Source organism: Mytilus edulis, chromosome 9 (genome assembly GCF_963676685.1).
Source record: "Mytilus edulis chromosome 9, xbMytEdul2.2, whole genome shotgun sequence".
Lineage (NCBI taxonomy): Eukaryota > Metazoa > Mollusca > Bivalvia > Mytilida > Mytilidae > Mytilus > Mytilus edulis.
Window position 1 is genome coordinate 44,794,077 of NC_092352.1, and position 17,854 is coordinate 44,811,930.

A 17,854-nucleotide genomic window follows, 5' to 3' on the forward strand; every position below is an offset into this window, starting at 1 on the left:
AAACGATGTTGTTGTTCAATAATGAACTGCTTATTTTTGTTATGGCCCTGTCTAGTATTTGTTTATATCTTCTTTTTGATGAACAGGTGATTTTTTTAATTTGGTAATGAGTTGAGGTTTTAAAAGGACATCTTTTAGTTCATTTTTTGACTAGTGCATTGTAGTAATTGTGTGATGAAGCAACCCATACGTCAGTCAAAAACAACTGACACAATGTCATTGTCGAAAGAGAAAAGGCCCAACAGAAAAACAATAGTACACAAAACACAACACAGAAAACTAAAAACTGAGCAACTCGAACCTCAACAAAAACTGGGGGTGATCTCAGGTACTCTGGAAAGGTAAGCAGAGCCTGCTCCACATGTGGTACTCTATAATAAAATTAACGGTATCAATTTTCGTGCATCAGATGCGCATTTCGACAATACATGTCTCTTCAGTGATGCTCGTGGTCAAAATACTATAAATTATGGGTGTTGTGGTCGATTTTGTAGATTTTTCTCCATTAATAACACTTAAACCCAAACATGTCTATGCAAAGGATGTTCACCTAGTTGTATACGTTAGGAGCTACTAGAATAAAAGAATAATGCACAAAATTTTACTTCAAAAAGTTCTTAGTTTATTTAATTTCTTTATCAGTCAGGAAAATTTATACATGGTAATTCTAAACATGATATAAAGATCTTGTATAACTTCGATAATCACGGGTGCGTCACATTAAAAAAAAATACCGAACTCCAAGGAAAGTTCAAAACGGGAATTCCGTAATAAAATGCCAAAATCAAACGAATCACGCATCAAACTAATGGATAACAAATTTCATATTCCTGACTTGGAACAGGCATCTTCGATGTAGACATGGTGGATTAAACCTTGTTCTATATTTAGCTAAACCTCTCACAGTCCCATAAAATTTCACTATGTTGACGATGAGTGAAACAAACATGACATAATACGTAAAAATTTCCAAATAGGGATACAACACTAAATATTGTTATATAATCTTAACCATTATAAAACAAACAGATATGTAACAAAACACACAATAAGGCATCAAGTCAAATTATATAAGCAAAGTCATATATAAAGTCAACCATCACATTTATTTAGACAGACGACTGATGTAAAAAAAATAACGACAATAACATTAGCATTTGTTTGCGCTAACTCTTATTCGTTAACCATCGATACTCCAACAATGTTTTGGGCAATTAATTGGTACATTGAGCATCTTTTTAATTCTTATATTGACTTAAATTAATATGCATTTGTGTATTAAGAGGCCGTCCCAATAAGCATAGAGCTTCATACTAGTACTGTACAAACATGGATGTGCAAAAATTTAGATTTAGTTTAAAGTGCTCTTAATTGATTTGTTATACCATAAAAAACATGTTAGAGAAAAAAAAAATTCGATCACATCATTACATCTCGTATCTAAGGAAAATGTTTCCTTAGTTACGAGTCCAAAGAGCGTACCAAAATTAGACAAAAATCAACACATTTGCAGGCTACCTAGAGCAAAAGTGTGACTAAAGTGTGTTTGTTGTTAAAAGTACAAAGTAAGGTTACCACTGCAAATCATATAAATATTTTTATCAGTGATGATGTTTTGTAATACGTTGCTATCGCAACAGGAAAATGCAAAGACATTAAAATTGGATATATTAAGGAATACGACCCGATTTGTATCATATAAATACAAAATTCTGGACTAACAGTGATATGATGTATTGTGTAATCCTAATATTAAATATCTATACTGTTAATCAAACAAATAAAATTGGGTAGACTCTTAATCCTTACCATGCTGTGGCCGTCATATGACGGGTGTACCCAGACCACCTGTTATTTGGCTCCAATGGCGTTCCATACTTTTAGAAGTCCACTTTTTGATACTTATTTTAAACGTTATGTATGTTCCGTCAACCTGAGGCTATCCATATTCATGTTTCTCATGTATAAGTTGCATTTTGAGCACAAATACGGACTTGGAAAACTGAAGTCGGCTGACACTCGGTTTTCTGGAGGGGTGGGCTTCACATCTGTGTCTTACAAAGGAAGTTCAGAGGCATAAAACGTGCAAAAATAGTGCAAAACCACGGCCATATAACTACTGATCGTTATTATTATTGAAATACGCATAGGAAACGACTACTTCCTGTTTCGGGTCCATTTGAAGTCAAAAATCGAAAAAACAATCGTGAAATTCCGTATTTTTGGTTCAAATGACCTTCTGTAGACTGCTGAACCAAGATCAGATTCACTCCAACCTAACAACTATTATGATCAATTTGTTAACTAGGGACCACTCTACATGCAGGCTACAGCTGGATACCGTTACCAGCATTCCTGGGTCTTCTGGGTCAAGAGAAAAGACGAAAAATCGTCAAAATTGACGCTTTTTGCACCTGATGACCAACTTTGGGGCAAATTCCCGCCCAACCTCCCCCGCCTCCTCACCCCGACCACCCCACCCCGTGATCACCTACATTAGATTTAATGGAGTCAATATGCTACAGCAACAGGGCTAAGCTCATTTGCATATAATTTGCATATTTTTGCAAATAAACGAAAATTAGACATTTTCTGAAAACAAATCAGCATGGTAAGGGTTAAGGCCCTTGGTGGTAGAAACCAATATTTTTCCAGTTTTAGCTCAAATGTAGATGTTTTTTCATCTTATTTTGGGTCAGAACGGGTCAGTAAGGCCTCCAGATACACAGATTAGCTCAAAAACACGTAAAAAATATTTTTTTTTGTTAACCCTTACCATGCTGTGATCGTCATATGACGGGTGTACCAAGACCACCGTTATTTGGCTCCAATGGCGTTCCGTACTTGTAGAAGTACACTTTATGATACTTATTTTAAACGTTATGTATGTTCCGTCAACCTGAGGCTATCCATATTCATGTTTCTCATGTATAAGTTGCATTTTGAGCACAAATACGGACTTAGAAAATTGAAATCGGCTGACACTTGGTTTTCTGGAGGGGTGGGCTTCACATCTGTGTCTTACACAGGAAGTTCAGAGGCATAAAACTTGCAAAAATAGTGCAAAACCACGGCCATATAACTACTGATCGTTATTATTATTGAAATACGCTTGGAAACGACTACTTCCTGTTTCGGGTCCATTTGAAGTCAAAAATCGAAAAAAAAAATCGTGAAATTCCGTATTTTTGGTCCAAATGACCTTCTGTAGAAGATCAGATTCACTCCCACCTAACAACTATTGGAGTCAATTTGTTAACTAGGGTCCACTCTACATGCATTTTTTCCCATTTTTTCTGAGTTTTTCTGAAGTGTGCCAGATATGGGATGAAGACTGAGCTGACCTGATGTCACCCTACTGCTAATCTACTACCATTATTACACTGTTTTGTTTCATGATATAATTGTTTATAGATGGAATATGCCACAGAGTTGGTCTGATTAGAATTCACTATAATTATTGATCTAACTTCTTTTTCTAATTAAAGCACTCACAACATCCTATAAAAATAACCTAAATGTTAATTATTTGCTTTATTTCAACTATGGTCAAGCATCTTTAATTCAAAACCTGTTGATTTTTAAAATCAGTCAATATACATTGTATTTGCTGGAAGTTTCTGAACCAATTTGGTGCCAAATTTTACACTATTGTTCAAGACTAGTAGGGTTAAGCTTGTAAACAAATTACCCCCTCACCTCACACATAAGGTAAGTGCCTGTCCCAATTCAGGAGCATGTGATTCAGTGGTAGTCATTTGGTTGAGTTTATGTCTCTTTGACACATATATATATACCCCATTTTCATACTCAATTTTCAAAGTCTGCCATAATTATTTCTTAGTTTATAGGTAAAGCCTAAATCATGCATGGTTTTTCTAATTTATTTGCTTCAAATATTTGTCCATGCTGCTTGTTTTTATCATTGTTTATAGCTTGCTGTATGGGTTTTGCTCAATGTAGGAGGTTGTAAAAAGACCAATAGTAGACAAATCAAGTTTGGTATTTTGTGAGTATTTGTCTTATTGGCAATTATACCACAACTCCTTATTTGAGTTCATCTGATAAAAAAAAAAATCTGTCATTTTACTGACTCTTCTCTTATTTTATAACTGATATATATCCACGGAAGGAATATAACTAAAACTTTAACTTAAACTGCATTAATGTTGTATCTATTGTATTAGTATAAAGAGGGAGGCTTAACAACACGAAATCCTGAGGTCCCAACTTTAAATAAATTTAAATCCCGACATCGCGAAATTAGAAAAAAAGATTCCCTTATCCCGAAAGGGTCAATCCCGCAATCCCGAGCTTAATCACACCCGAACCCAAACTAAACCCAAAGTCCCGTTGAAGGTCCTATCTCCTCGGTTTTCCCCCCATCAGGGACGGTTTTGAATACAAGTATTGTTAGGTCAAATTTATTTCAATATCATACATTCTTTTCTATACATGTGATGTCCCTAATTTCTGCTGAATTAGCACTTAAACAAAAATCTGATTAAAATAAATTTCCGAAGAATACAAACATTTCATTGCAGTTGTATCCCTTTTCATTAATGCCAACTTGAAAGAACATTGTTTAATTTTGCGGGACAAGGTAATGCAGAGATTGATCACCAAATAAATTACAAATATGAAGAGATTGTCAAACATTTATGGAGTCTCTTAAGTGCCATGTAAATAAAATGGATATTTTCTTTTGCCAGAGGTTTAATGTGATGCAGACCAGTTTGAAAAATCGTGCCGAATTTATACTCGTGTACAACTTTTAAAAAAAATGCTTCGCCGATCGCAGCCTGATACGACCGCTGAGGTAAAACACTGAACAGTTGGTGCATTTTTGGACACACTATTGAAGTTTGATACAGTTTGAATGGATTTTGATCAAGTTTTTGACATAATATAGGTTTCTGACACATAATAAATGCAGCCAAAGATCTTAAAAAATTGAAATAGGCAAAATCCAGCTAACATGTTTAACCCCACCACATTATGTATGTATGTGCCTGTCCCAAGTCAGGAGCCTGTAATTCAGTGGTTGTTGTTTGTTAATGTGTTACATATTTGTGTTTCGTATTTTTTTGTACTTAAATTTTCTCTTTTGAATTGTTTTACATTGTCATTTCAGGGCCTTTTATAGCTGACTATGCAGTATGGGCTTTGCTCATTGTTGAAGGCCGTACAGTGACCTATAGTTGTTAATTTCTGTTTCACGTTGGTCTCTTGTGGAGAGCTGTCTCATTGGCAATCATTTCTTGCTAAAATACTTTGAGATCAGACATTTTTTTGCTTATTGCGCAATACTGTGGAATTGAACAGTTCTTGCTAATGCGACAACTTGTGCAATTGAAGATTTTCTGTTATTTGGCAATTTTGCTATGACGCAATTATGTGTAATTGAAGATTTATTATGCAATACTGTAAAATTGAAGAGTGTTTGCTATTGCGCAATACTGTGTAATTGGAGATTTCTTGATATTGTGCAACATGGTGATATTGCGCAATACTGTGCAATTGAATTATTTGAACCCTTCTTGGAGTTATTACCCCCAAACTTTCCATTTATAGTATGGTTCCTTGTGCTAGAATAACAGAGATAACCAATCACTTTAATAAAAGTAATTGTCAGGAAACTGCATAAAAACTTCTTATTGGCCCTCTTTGGTCCCCAATTCTTCTTTACCTGAGTGATGGTACCAAAACCCCGAAAATCAATCCCAAGCTTCCTATTTTGATATTGAACCATCTGGAAAATTTCATAGAGATCGACTGAGACGTCATCATACCAATATACGACACCAAGAAACGTTTGCGGTCGTTTAAAAACTAGCGACCACGACTTTCAAACAAAGTTGACTGATTCGCACAAGTTTGAAAGTCGTGCGAACTATTTTTGAAAGTTATGCACACAAATTTTTGAAACTTATGCGCACAATTTAAATTTAAAAAGTGAAAATCGGTTAAGAATTAAACTTTACCGTCTGCCATTTTCCCATTTTGTATGCAACAAAATTGTTTTAGGTGCAGATGGAGTTTATATTTTCATGTTGATAATTTAATGGTTTGATGTCAAATCAGAATTTTCTGGAATAAGGGATACTGCTAACAAGATAAGAAAATTGCTGCTATTTCAAAAATTGCACAAAGCTATTATACTGGCAAGAGCACGGTCACGTACAAAAAATTATATTGTTATCTTTTGAAAAGTACTTTACCTTTGAAATATCCAAAATACCTTGGTATATAAAAACAAGAACCTATGCTATTCTAACTACACTGTTTCCTAGTTGACCCCTTTTTTACAGGTTGACAATCGTGCTTAATTCTTGTGTGTCTGTCAGTCTGTCAGAATAACTACATCACATTAACGCCATTAAACGGAATAAAATTTTATTTTTCATCTAGTTGTATATCAAGTATTATTTTAAATGCCATGTATTGCACCAGATGTGTATTTCGACAATCAATGTTTCTTCAGTGATGCTCGAAGGCAAAATATCTGACAATTTATTGACAATTGGAAATAAAGTTTTAGTTATCATTACCACTGTCTGTAATAAATAAAGGCAATAGTAGCATGCAGGTGTAAAAAAGTAATGAAACGAATGAGTGAAAACTAAAACAAAGATGAACAAACCAATTAAAGAGGAAAACAAACGATCAACAGGCACACTGGAGTGCAACACTAACAAACGCCAACATACATAGAAACGAACTATCTGATGACAACTTTCATATTCCTGACTTGGTACAGGATATTTAAAGCACAAATGATAGGTTGAACCGGATTGTATGGCTAGCCAAACCTCCTGCTTATATGACAATGTTAACAAATATCGCTAAAGGGACAACGCTACGTTACAGAAATACAGCACAAACACCCGCAAAAACACTCATCACAGAAAAACGCTCAAACAAATACTATAATCATCGACACAACATGTTAACCGCAGAACAACAACGAACATAATAAATCAACGACAAACATCACAGTGCATCACAAATAGTGACGCACTCCTCACAAATAGTGACGCTATCATCACAAATAGTGACGCACTCACGTAACCAACATTTAGTCTCTATCTTTTTACAATATTTTGAAAATACCAGTCCAAGCAACACATGGGAATCATATAGTCACATTATCGCTAATTTTGGATACTGAATCTTCTGAATCGATGCCTTGCATAACTTAATAGTTGAATTCGTGCTAAAATTTAATTTTTATTTAGTTGCATATCATGTATTATTTTAATATTTTGAAAATACTGAAGATTTTTACTACGATATGTTGCACAAATTAATAAGCATTGAATTAGCTGTCTTAGAGGCAACTGAAAATGACTCTCTACATCTATTGAGTACTTATTTGATAACTGTTATTAATCACCAAATCACTGTGTCTGATGTTTTATCTTTAATTACTCATAAGAAAAACGATCAGTATAATTTCATTCAGATTTACAACCTAAAATTATAACCTTTGGTATGCACTTTGTGGAATTTGCGAATATAATGATTGTGACAAATGGCTAACATTGTGTCTTATATGTACTTATGAATGTTATTAACGTATGGTCAACGTACAAAGACATCAGGCAAATAACAAATGACCAACATTACGGACAATTCGTCTCAGTGACTACTAATATATGTGTAATTGGTAGAATAGATTTAAGAGAATTATCATATACTTCATTTTATGGTAATTTTTACTAGATTTATAAATGTCATCATTGAAAAGCCATTAATCTTCAAGTTGTGACCGTCATTTCATATTTATTAAGTACCAAGTAGATGATACTGACTCCATATGCAATGGTGAAGAAGCTTTATTCTACTACATTAGCAACCTTATTGCACAAAATGTATTCCTTTGTTAGCAATACAATGTTTTATCGCTTAAAAGCATCATATTCAATTGAGAGCTTATACCAATAACAGATTCTATACTCGGTATTGCAATACATTGATCTTATTCAATTTAAAGTTTAGGAATTGAATTTGAGAAACCTGTATAATCTTTCTTTTTGCTGAGTTAATAAATAAGTTTCTTTCTATTTCAAGCATTATTTTCTTCAGATAGTTTGATTACATATATGATCCTAGTGTTGTTTTCATTGTAAATCTAAAATCCTTTTGTGACGTAAAAATAGAAGCATGACTCAATATAAATGTAACTAAATTATTTTAATCGTTATAAAACAATTTCTTGGACAATAAAAAAAATATGCATTACTAGAAATATTAAGCCACTTACATCAAAATTTTAATGGTATTAGTATACAACAAGTTACATGATTGTAAATGATTCAATTTATATAAGATATACGCGTTTACTTTTAACTCAGTACAGTCAAATGTTTTAACAGTCCTCTTTATGTAGTATTATATTTCTTTTCATAATCTTTTTGTCACAGGGAAAACATCAAACACCGAACTTTTTGTTGGCCCTTTAATACTTTCGGACTTCTCTTTATGTACTGTTATGTACTAGTAAGCCCCGGTCTTTAATACATGTGTTGTGTACAAGTTATCGTTTTGTACAAATTATAGTTTTAATCCACCATTTTCCACAAAGGAAAATGCCTGTACCAAGTCAGGAATATGACAGTTTGACATTCGGTTGATGTGTTTGAGATTTTGATTTTGCCATTTGCTTTGGGAACTTTCCGTTCTTAGTTTTCCTCGGAATTCGGTATTTTCGTTATTCTACTTATTACTATATTCATTCTAAATCCATTTCAACTGAATATCAGCAATTGGTGTTTTATTCATATCCAGTAGTTTCAAATCAAAATATTTTCATAACAAGAATGTGTCCCAAGTACACGGATGCCCCACTCGCACTACCATTTTCTATGTTCAGTGGACCGTGAAATTAGGGTCAAAACTTTAATTTGGAATTAAAATTAGAAAGATCACATCATAGGGAACATGTGTACTAAGTTTCAAGTTGATTAGACTTCAACTTCTTCAAAACCTACCTTGACCAAAAACTTTAACCTGAAGCGAACGAACGCACAGACGGACGCACGGACGCACAGAAGGACGCACGAACGGACGCACAGACGAACGGAGGCACAGACCAGAAAACATAATGCCCCTCTACTATCGTAGGTGGGGCATGAAAATATCTTAATTTAAGTTTAAGTACTTTTTTTAACCATGATGTCAAACACGCAAAAGTTTATTGAATGCACATGAGCGTTGATATTGTCTTAAAATGATGTACTTAGGTGACGTTAGGTGAAAATTAATAAATCAAGAATTTAAAATTGATACTATAAGCTGGTAGGGCATTCTTAAAGGATGAAAATAAGCAAAAATAGTGATAGGTCATGGACCTCCTTTTTGAGATATTTGAGATTTAAAATATGGCGGAAAAAGCTTACTCGGACTTTAACCTCATGTTTGCATTGGTATTATTTAGGTCCCAAAACAAAAGAAAGAAAATTAAGAATCTTCTAAAATTTTGGTAAATGACCTTTCATGAGCTATTTGGTCATATGAAAAAATAAATAGGTGTTATGGGGCAAAACATTTTACCTTGTTTTATAAGGAAAAACACCAAGGAGTCCGAAAATTTGACACGAATTCCAAAACCTCACCTTAGTACATCCTTAAGATATGTGTGTAATGACTAGGATAATTTGGGCGTTTTATGTGAATGACAATGCATATTTAAACTAGATTTGAAGGTCTCCTTATATTATTTAGGGCACTATGAAACATTCCAATTTTTTTTCTCTAAACTCGCTTTATCCTTCAGCTAATTTTGAAGAGACATGTATTGTCGAAATTGACATCTGATGCAGCAAAATATGTTATATGTATGTTATTTTGGTGTATATTTTAGACCTTTAGCATTGCTAAGGACATATCACAAATAAATACCACATTACCTCTGGACTTTAGACTATGATTTATCAAGATACCATTACATGCAGGTCTGAGTCCTGGGAAATGATCACAGGATTAAAAGAATATGTAATTGGCTTTCACTTATAATGATTTTTCGTAATAATTTTTTTTTTATCATTTTCACTTAAAAGCTGGTAAAAATAAAAGACTAAAAAAAATTACAACAGCTCAAAATAGTTAAAGAATCTTCAGAAAATGGGCTTGTAACATTCATAGTCCTTTGAAAAATGTTTTTATATACTAGTAAAGAGAGAGATAAATAAAGCATACTTACTTGTATGGAATATGTAAAGACAAACCAAGAAAAACATTGCACCTTTTCTTCTGAAAAATGGAAACAAAGACTTCAATGTATCTACTATAGTTGTAAATGTACTTCAAATCAACTGTCAATGGCGTCTTTAAATTATTGGTTTGATGTGAAAAAATGGAAGAGTCTACGATTATTTTTACCTGACGATGTTATGATGTTACATATCAAATGACAAAGAATTATATATGAAATAAACATCCATTAAAGGTAAATGTTTTCTTGGACAGATTAATAATTTCATGTTTATAGCCATAGACTCTCATATGTATGGTAACTTACGAAATCTATTGGAACAATTTTCGAGTATATTTGAAAGGAATACAAAAATTAAAATTAGTGAAAATTAAATAATAAATAAGTGAATATCAAATTTGGTTTGAATATGAATATTAAATAGAATTTAAAAAAAATAACTTGCTAATATTTTATCCAAACAACTTTATAGTAGTGAAAAAGTTTTAAAATAAAAGTAATATTTCAAACTTGAAAAATGTGGTATTTACCTGCTAAAGACGTAAGTCCACATCTTCATTAGCTGACTGATTTTATAATGAATGCTTGCTTCATTACTATCCTTATGTGTGGGGGATACCTGCAATTACGTTGTCATTCATGTCTGTAACGTCAAAAAAATTCTCACGCGATATTTAGTAGTCCTCTGTTCTTTGGTATTTTTCTATCTGATATTGCGTTCCTGATATAAATGAATAATTTAATATTATTGGAGGAGTGACAAACTCACTCACACATAATAAATCTAAAAAACACTGAATTTCTACTAGTTCTTCCTTTCGCTTCAGCAGCTTTTTTCTATAATTTGATAAATGCGAAAGAAATGTAGGCAATTAAAGGAATATTTAGTTTCGTATAAAATCAGTTAATATTTCATATGGTATATTGGTTTATTTAATATCATTTTATTTCTTAAAGATGGAAAAGTTATCGATAACATATGTAACGTTTTTGTGAACATGTTTTAAGCTAATGTAAGCATATGAACATTGCCGTGTCAACTGTTTTCCCGTGCACTGAATTATGTGTTTGCTTATAACATCTTATTGAAAGATTTTACCTTTATGAGAATTCGAAACGCAAATATTAAAGGTCGATATTGAAAAATATTCCCGTATTACTCTTGGAAAATGATAGTAAAACTCATTTCATAAATAAAGAATTCAATTAATGGCTAAACAATGAGATGAAAGCGATAAAAACAATGTTTAATATGATTTATTTGATTTTTATATCTTAATTTCCTTGTGGTACCTTCTATTGTTATTACTTTATTACAGGTTTTAATTCACTTTTCGTTCTTAGTTTTCTTGAGAACATATGTTTCTTATTTTGTGTACGTTAACTGACAAAGTAGAAATATGAGTGAATAAAAGAAAATAATAAAACTCCATTCAAATCATATTTCCATTACTGTATTGTTTTACACAAATTTATTCAAAAAGTTAAGGATATGTCTATTCCTTTAATTGTTTATACTTTTAATATCAACAGCATATGACCATTCATTGTAATTCGTTTTCATTTGTACAGAGCTTTAAAATAGGTAGCATGTGAATCTTTGTTTTATAAAGCGTATGCTTCAACACCATGTACTGTTGTTTTCTTATAACATTTATTGATAATGCAACTCTTACGACAGTTCAATATTCTAACATTTTGAAAACAATTGTATTTGAAACAGACGACGTAAAAATTCAACAACTACATCTTTTTTTACGTCTTAAATCAAACACACCTCCATCGTAATAAACAAAGTGTTATATAGTCATTGTTATTTCACTGCGTAAACAGTAGTTGAAGCATACAACGAACTAGAGTCCAATTGATTTAGCAGTATTGATGACTCTCCAATTTCTTCCACCGACAAAAAACAGAGAATTTTACAAATATGTATGTAACGCCATTATCCCAGGTTATAGTTATAGGTTATAAAGGGACCAAAAAATACTTATGTAAAACCATTCAAACAAGAAAACCTTTCAGTCATGAAAACAAAAGATAAACAAGCAGTGCATGTAAGGAAATGATGTGAAAAAAATATTATAAAGAACAAAAACAGTGAACGGATATTTTATACAAAAATACATATTGCCCAAGCATTCTTTTGGCCTTCCATTTATGATGCACGTCGTCTGTCATTTCTCAGAACAATTCTTGAAATGAATGAGAAGGCTATATTTTCCCTTTCTTTTATACAAAATATTGCTTTTCAGTAATCTATGATTGGCTTACAATATTTTCTTTATCTAAAATCAAGCATCTTTTGTTGCTGAAATAGAGTCACACAATTGTTTTAACTGCACCCAATGTCATTTAGCTTGAACTGACTCATTCGGTAATTACTGTTCATAAATTGAAGAGTTTAAACACTTTGTTTGTATAGTGAAATAACAAAAATACCCAACTCCAAGAAAACTACTAAACGGGAAGTCCCATTAACAATTGGCAAAATTTAAACGCTCAAACTAATCGAACGAATAGAACATTACGTAGAAAATGATGGGCTTAACCTGGTTTTGTAGGCAGCTAAACCTCTCAATTGCATGACAGTTGCATACCATTATATACAATATGTTGATAATGTATTTTTCAATTGATCCGACATCAAGCAATAGCCGATTGGTAATTGACTGTTATTCATCCCTAAAACATCACTACATTCATAAACCATTTGGTTATTGACTCTTATCCAACCCTAAGAAATCACCATATTCTTAAACCATCGATCATGTAAATGTTCTAACCCTGAAACCTGATCGAATGTGAAGTATTGAAATTAAAACAAATTTTAAGACATTACCAATAAAAACCAAAATAACAACACTAACAACTAAGAAAAATAACAAGAGCAACATTCAAACTTAACTAGAAGTAGGTGCAGGGTTCTTGAGGGTGAGAAAATCTACCTCAACGTGTGACATTCGTTGTACGGCTCCTAAAACAAAACAGTAAAATATTACCAAGTTAAACTCAAAACGAAACGATAGATCAAAACCTCCAACATGTAAAACAAATGGAAAACAACTGGCAGATTCCCGACTAGAAACATGCATTTTCTTTTGTAGAAAATGGCGAACTAAACCTGGTTTAATAGCTAAGTTAACTTCTCACTTGTATGACATTTTCAGAAAATTCTATGATATTGACAACAGTATGTTAAAAAAACAAACAGCCATAATTGTGAAAATGTCAAAAATTGGAGTACGGTGGTCAACGTTGTGTTATAATCTTAAGCATTATAAAAACAAACAAATGTGTCAACAAAGAAAAAAAAAAGCGCAGACAAAGTTCAAATGCAATTACGAAAGTTTAGAACTAAAAAATGTCAATATTATAATAACACAATGACGGAAAAGTACTGTGCCCGCCAAAGGAATATTACCAAGACTTAACATCATAACCTAGAATCTATGCTTGAGGCCATAATGAATTATTTGTGAAGTTGATTCCAAATAATTATCAACAAGTAGATATAGGAAGATGTGGTGTGAGTGCCAATGAGACAACTCTCCATCCAAATAACAATTTTAAAAAAGTAAACCATTATAGGTCAATGTACGGCCTTCAACACGGAGCCTTGGCTCACACCGAACAACAAGCTATATAGGGCCCCAAAATTACTAGTGTAAAATCATTCAAATGGGAAAACCAACGGTCTAATCTATATAAAATTTGAAAAAACGAGAAACGAGAAACACGTATAAAAAGTAAAATCACAAAAATACTGAACTTAGAGGAAGATCAATTGGGATCGTCCATAATCACATGGCAAAATCAAATAACAAAACGCATAAATTACATAAACAAACGACAACTACTGTACATCAGATTCCTGACTTAGGACAGGTGCAAACATTTGCAGCGGCATTAAACGTTTTAGTGGATCCAAACCTTATCCCTTTTTCTGAAACAATAGCATAACATCACAACATAGAAAAACACACGATAAAATATCAATTGGCAGGCTTAACTCAATCAAAAAACGTACAGTAATAAGATCTTGTTATATTCTGGAAAAAAAGAGAGACGTTCTTTGACAAAACCCTTGTTCGTCAACTTTCTGTTCAGACACTGTTGACGTATTATAAAGTCTAAGTCGAAGCTGCAAGATCTGGAATACCAAATAGGGGTAATAAATATATATTCCATATTTCAATTTTGAGGTAAAGTATAAAAATGAGGCGGAGGACGCCATGTGTGTTGTTTCTTAAACTTCTAGTTTTGGAGGATATATTAATTGAACCACATCAGAAAAAATGGGATTATAATTGGAAAGAACATCATCAATGTTTCAATTTATATTATCTTTTATTCCCTATATCCATTCTCAATTTATTGTATCGGAGTGCATTATTCTTCAAAAATACATATTTTTTCTTATCTAGTCATTTTCAAAACAGTGCTAGAAATAGGGGCCGTATTGGGGCTTTATCGAACATACTCCTTTGAAATTTAAATTCCCGTATTTAAAATATGGAAAATAATATGTAAAAGTACAGGATATTTTGGCAACAAATCTGAAACATTCTTGATTATATTGCGATGTTTGAATTTAAATTTCAAAGAAACAATCCCTATAATATTATATCATTTATATTGGCATTTATTGATTTCATGTTAGTTTGCGATTTATCATCTTGCATCTTTTATTTTAACGATGATACGATATCATGAACAAAGACCGATATATTTAAGCTTATATCGGTATATCTTTCAGATCAAATTTTATAACTGAAACTAATTCCCTAATTTCATTAGTTTGCTATAGCAAATGTTTGATAATCGCATTTGTATTTGTTGATAATCGTATTTGTATTTGACCACATGAAGCATTTAAAGTATATGGTTCAGCAGGAATTCTATAATAGCATGTCTAGATGTAATATTAGAACAAATCAAACCATCAACCTCTTAATTGGACTATTTCATTAAAATTTGTCATCTTGTTTTTTCATTCATTCATTGAAGTCTTATTCATTTTCTTTTGTTATCCATGTTGAATCACGAAACGTGATCATATTTGTATGTACAAGGTGTTTTATCTACCCGAATGAGTACATATGATACATATAATTATGTGGAAATATTTTACATTTTCAAACAAATTATAAATATTTATAAGAATCGTATATATCTTCTTTTACATCTGTATGTTACGATATTTAAGTAAACAGATCAATGTTTGTCTTGAAGAATGAAGTCTAAATACGGTTTAAAACGCTGTCTGGAAAGTGATATCATAGGGCATGAACAAACAAAAAGATAATGGTATTCTTTGCCCGTATCTTGTTAACAGACTTAAGATGGCGTATCCTACCTCTCTTTCAAATCTTCATTCATCTCCCTTTTTCAATTGGAAATTTAAGATTTGAACATCTAAATTTTGCCATAAATAATATATTTCAGTTTGTGCGTGCTTGTCTTTTAAGACAGGATTCTTATTGAAACATAGTTTCACATACACTATAAAATCCTCTCTTGATGAGCTTACAATTGCAGAAAAAAAGTGTCGTATATGTTGATTAACAAGTTTATGTTTGACACAAGATTTTGATTATTAACTTTCAATAGTTATATGCTCTTTCCTTATATGAATATGACTACATTCGGCAATAATTTATTTAAGGCGTGCATTCATTTAAGGGTTTAAGCTTTACGCTGTTGATGCTATACTACAAGTGTATATACACTTGAGATATTTTATCTTCATTTGAAAGAACAGCAATCATCATTTTTTTATATAAATAAGGCCGTTTGTTTTCTCGTTTGAATTGTTTTACATTGTCATTTCGGGGCCTTTTATAGCTGTCTATGCGGGTATGGGCTCATTGTTGAAGGCCGTACGGTGACCTATAGTTGTTAATGTTTGTGTCATTTTGGTCTCTTGTGGACAGTTGTCGCAAGTGCAATCATGCCACATCTTCTTTTTTATAGCACTATTAAACTTGATCCTAGCGACTTAATTTCAATTTCAACGGGAAAGCGACCGAGTTCCATATAAACCATTTTCAGGGTTGTGTTTCTCCCATACAGATTTATTGGCAAAATTGCAAGTTCATCCTCTCTAATAACACTTTTTTCTCAAATCCCAATACTTCAGTAAATCAGTATTGGTGTTATTAGAAATTTAAAGAATCTAACCATAACATCAAGTGGAGTTGCAAATTTCTTTTTCTATTTTTTTTCTTTATAAAGCAAACATTTTTTGACTTTTCAATTAAATGTTGCTTTCTAGCTGAATAAAACGTGGCATCTAGCCAAAATAACCACTTAAGAGTATGAATCTAAGATATCTATTTTCTAACCATTAGATTTAAAAAATCTTATATTTCTTTTTACTAAAGCTACAACTTTTTTGTCTTATTTTAACTAATTTGTATTTACTGTAAACTGTAATATTGTTCAAAAACTAACAATGCATGCTCTTCTTCTTCGGACTCCGATAATATATCCGTGTGATCTACGTACGATGCTATAAACATAATATATTAATATTTCTTCACATTTTACAGTAATATTTATTAACATTAGTATCAAGTAAAAGGTTCTCCAGGTTCTCTCTTCAAAAAAGGAAGATCAATTCTTCTCCTGTTTTAACCAAATTTCACACTTTAAAAATAGAATAGTTATAAAAAACGATTATTTATATCCCTACACAATGAAAAAAAAAACCAGATATTTTTGTATAAACTTAACATGAAGTATTTTTAAATAAAGCATTACAATGCATTAGGTTATACAGCGTACATTTTTTTCTACATAAGGAAATGCCTATATCAAGTAAAAAATATGACAGTTTCGTTCGTTTTTTTTGTGTTTCAGCTTTCGATTTTACCGTTTGTTAAGGGACTTTTCGTTTTGAATTTCATTGTAGATCGGCATTTTTGTTATTTTAATTTTCACTAGCAAATATACAAAATCACCCAACCCCAGGTGAACGTTATGAAAGATCAATTCAATTCAACTGCTATGTGAAATAAATAGCCCATTGGTATTGTAATGGTCTTCGAATCTAGGTAAATTTCAGTAAATAAAGATTCAGTCGCAAAACAAATTGTTAATTCCTTGTATTTTTTCCTTCAGATTTTATTATTGACTTCTATTTCGTCTATCTATGTGATGACATTAATATAATTATGATATAATATGAGAAATCTGTTGCATAATTAATTGTATGTCAACTATACAGACTTATATAATGTTGGCAAAACGTTTAAGATCGTGAGACTATCGAGACGCTAAAATGACAAAAATATCATTACTAGTAGTTGGTGAACACATTATAAAACAACACTTACAACAGGATAGCTCATTGGCCGAGCACCCCTTGCTCCCCATACCACATATGTTTGCACCTCCGCTCAAAGTTTTAACCACATATACTGAGTCTGTTTATATGGCTTTCATACAAAAGAGAGAAAAACAAGATACCAATAGGATTTTCAAAATCAAAAGTCGAAATAAAACCCTGACATTGACATGGCAAAAAGAACAGAAAATAACAAAAAAAAAATCATACAAGACTTTAAAATCGTGTCACCTTTTCTACAATTACACAGAATCCATCTTTTCAACATCAGATACCATTATTTTCGC

The 17,854-nt window shown here is 32.0% G+C and overlaps 1 protein-coding gene across 1 annotated transcript in view; it reads right to left on the reverse strand.

Annotated features, from left to right (window-relative positions):
* The window catches only part of LOC139488453 (uncharacterized), a 29,894-nt gene extending 18,847 nt beyond the window's left edge, over positions 1-11,047 (reverse strand). Inside the window, exons 1-2 of the mRNA XM_071274058.1 lie at positions 10,747-11,047; positions 10,205-10,254 (exon numbers count right to left, since the gene is read on the reverse strand). Coding sequence (XP_071130159.1) covers positions 10,205-10,254; positions 10,747-10,775 — 79 coding nt within the window. The 5' untranslated portion in view covers positions 10,776-11,047. The remainder of the gene's footprint in view (positions 1-10,204; positions 10,255-10,746) is intronic.
* Positions 11,048-17,854: the final 6,807 nt, after the last annotated feature.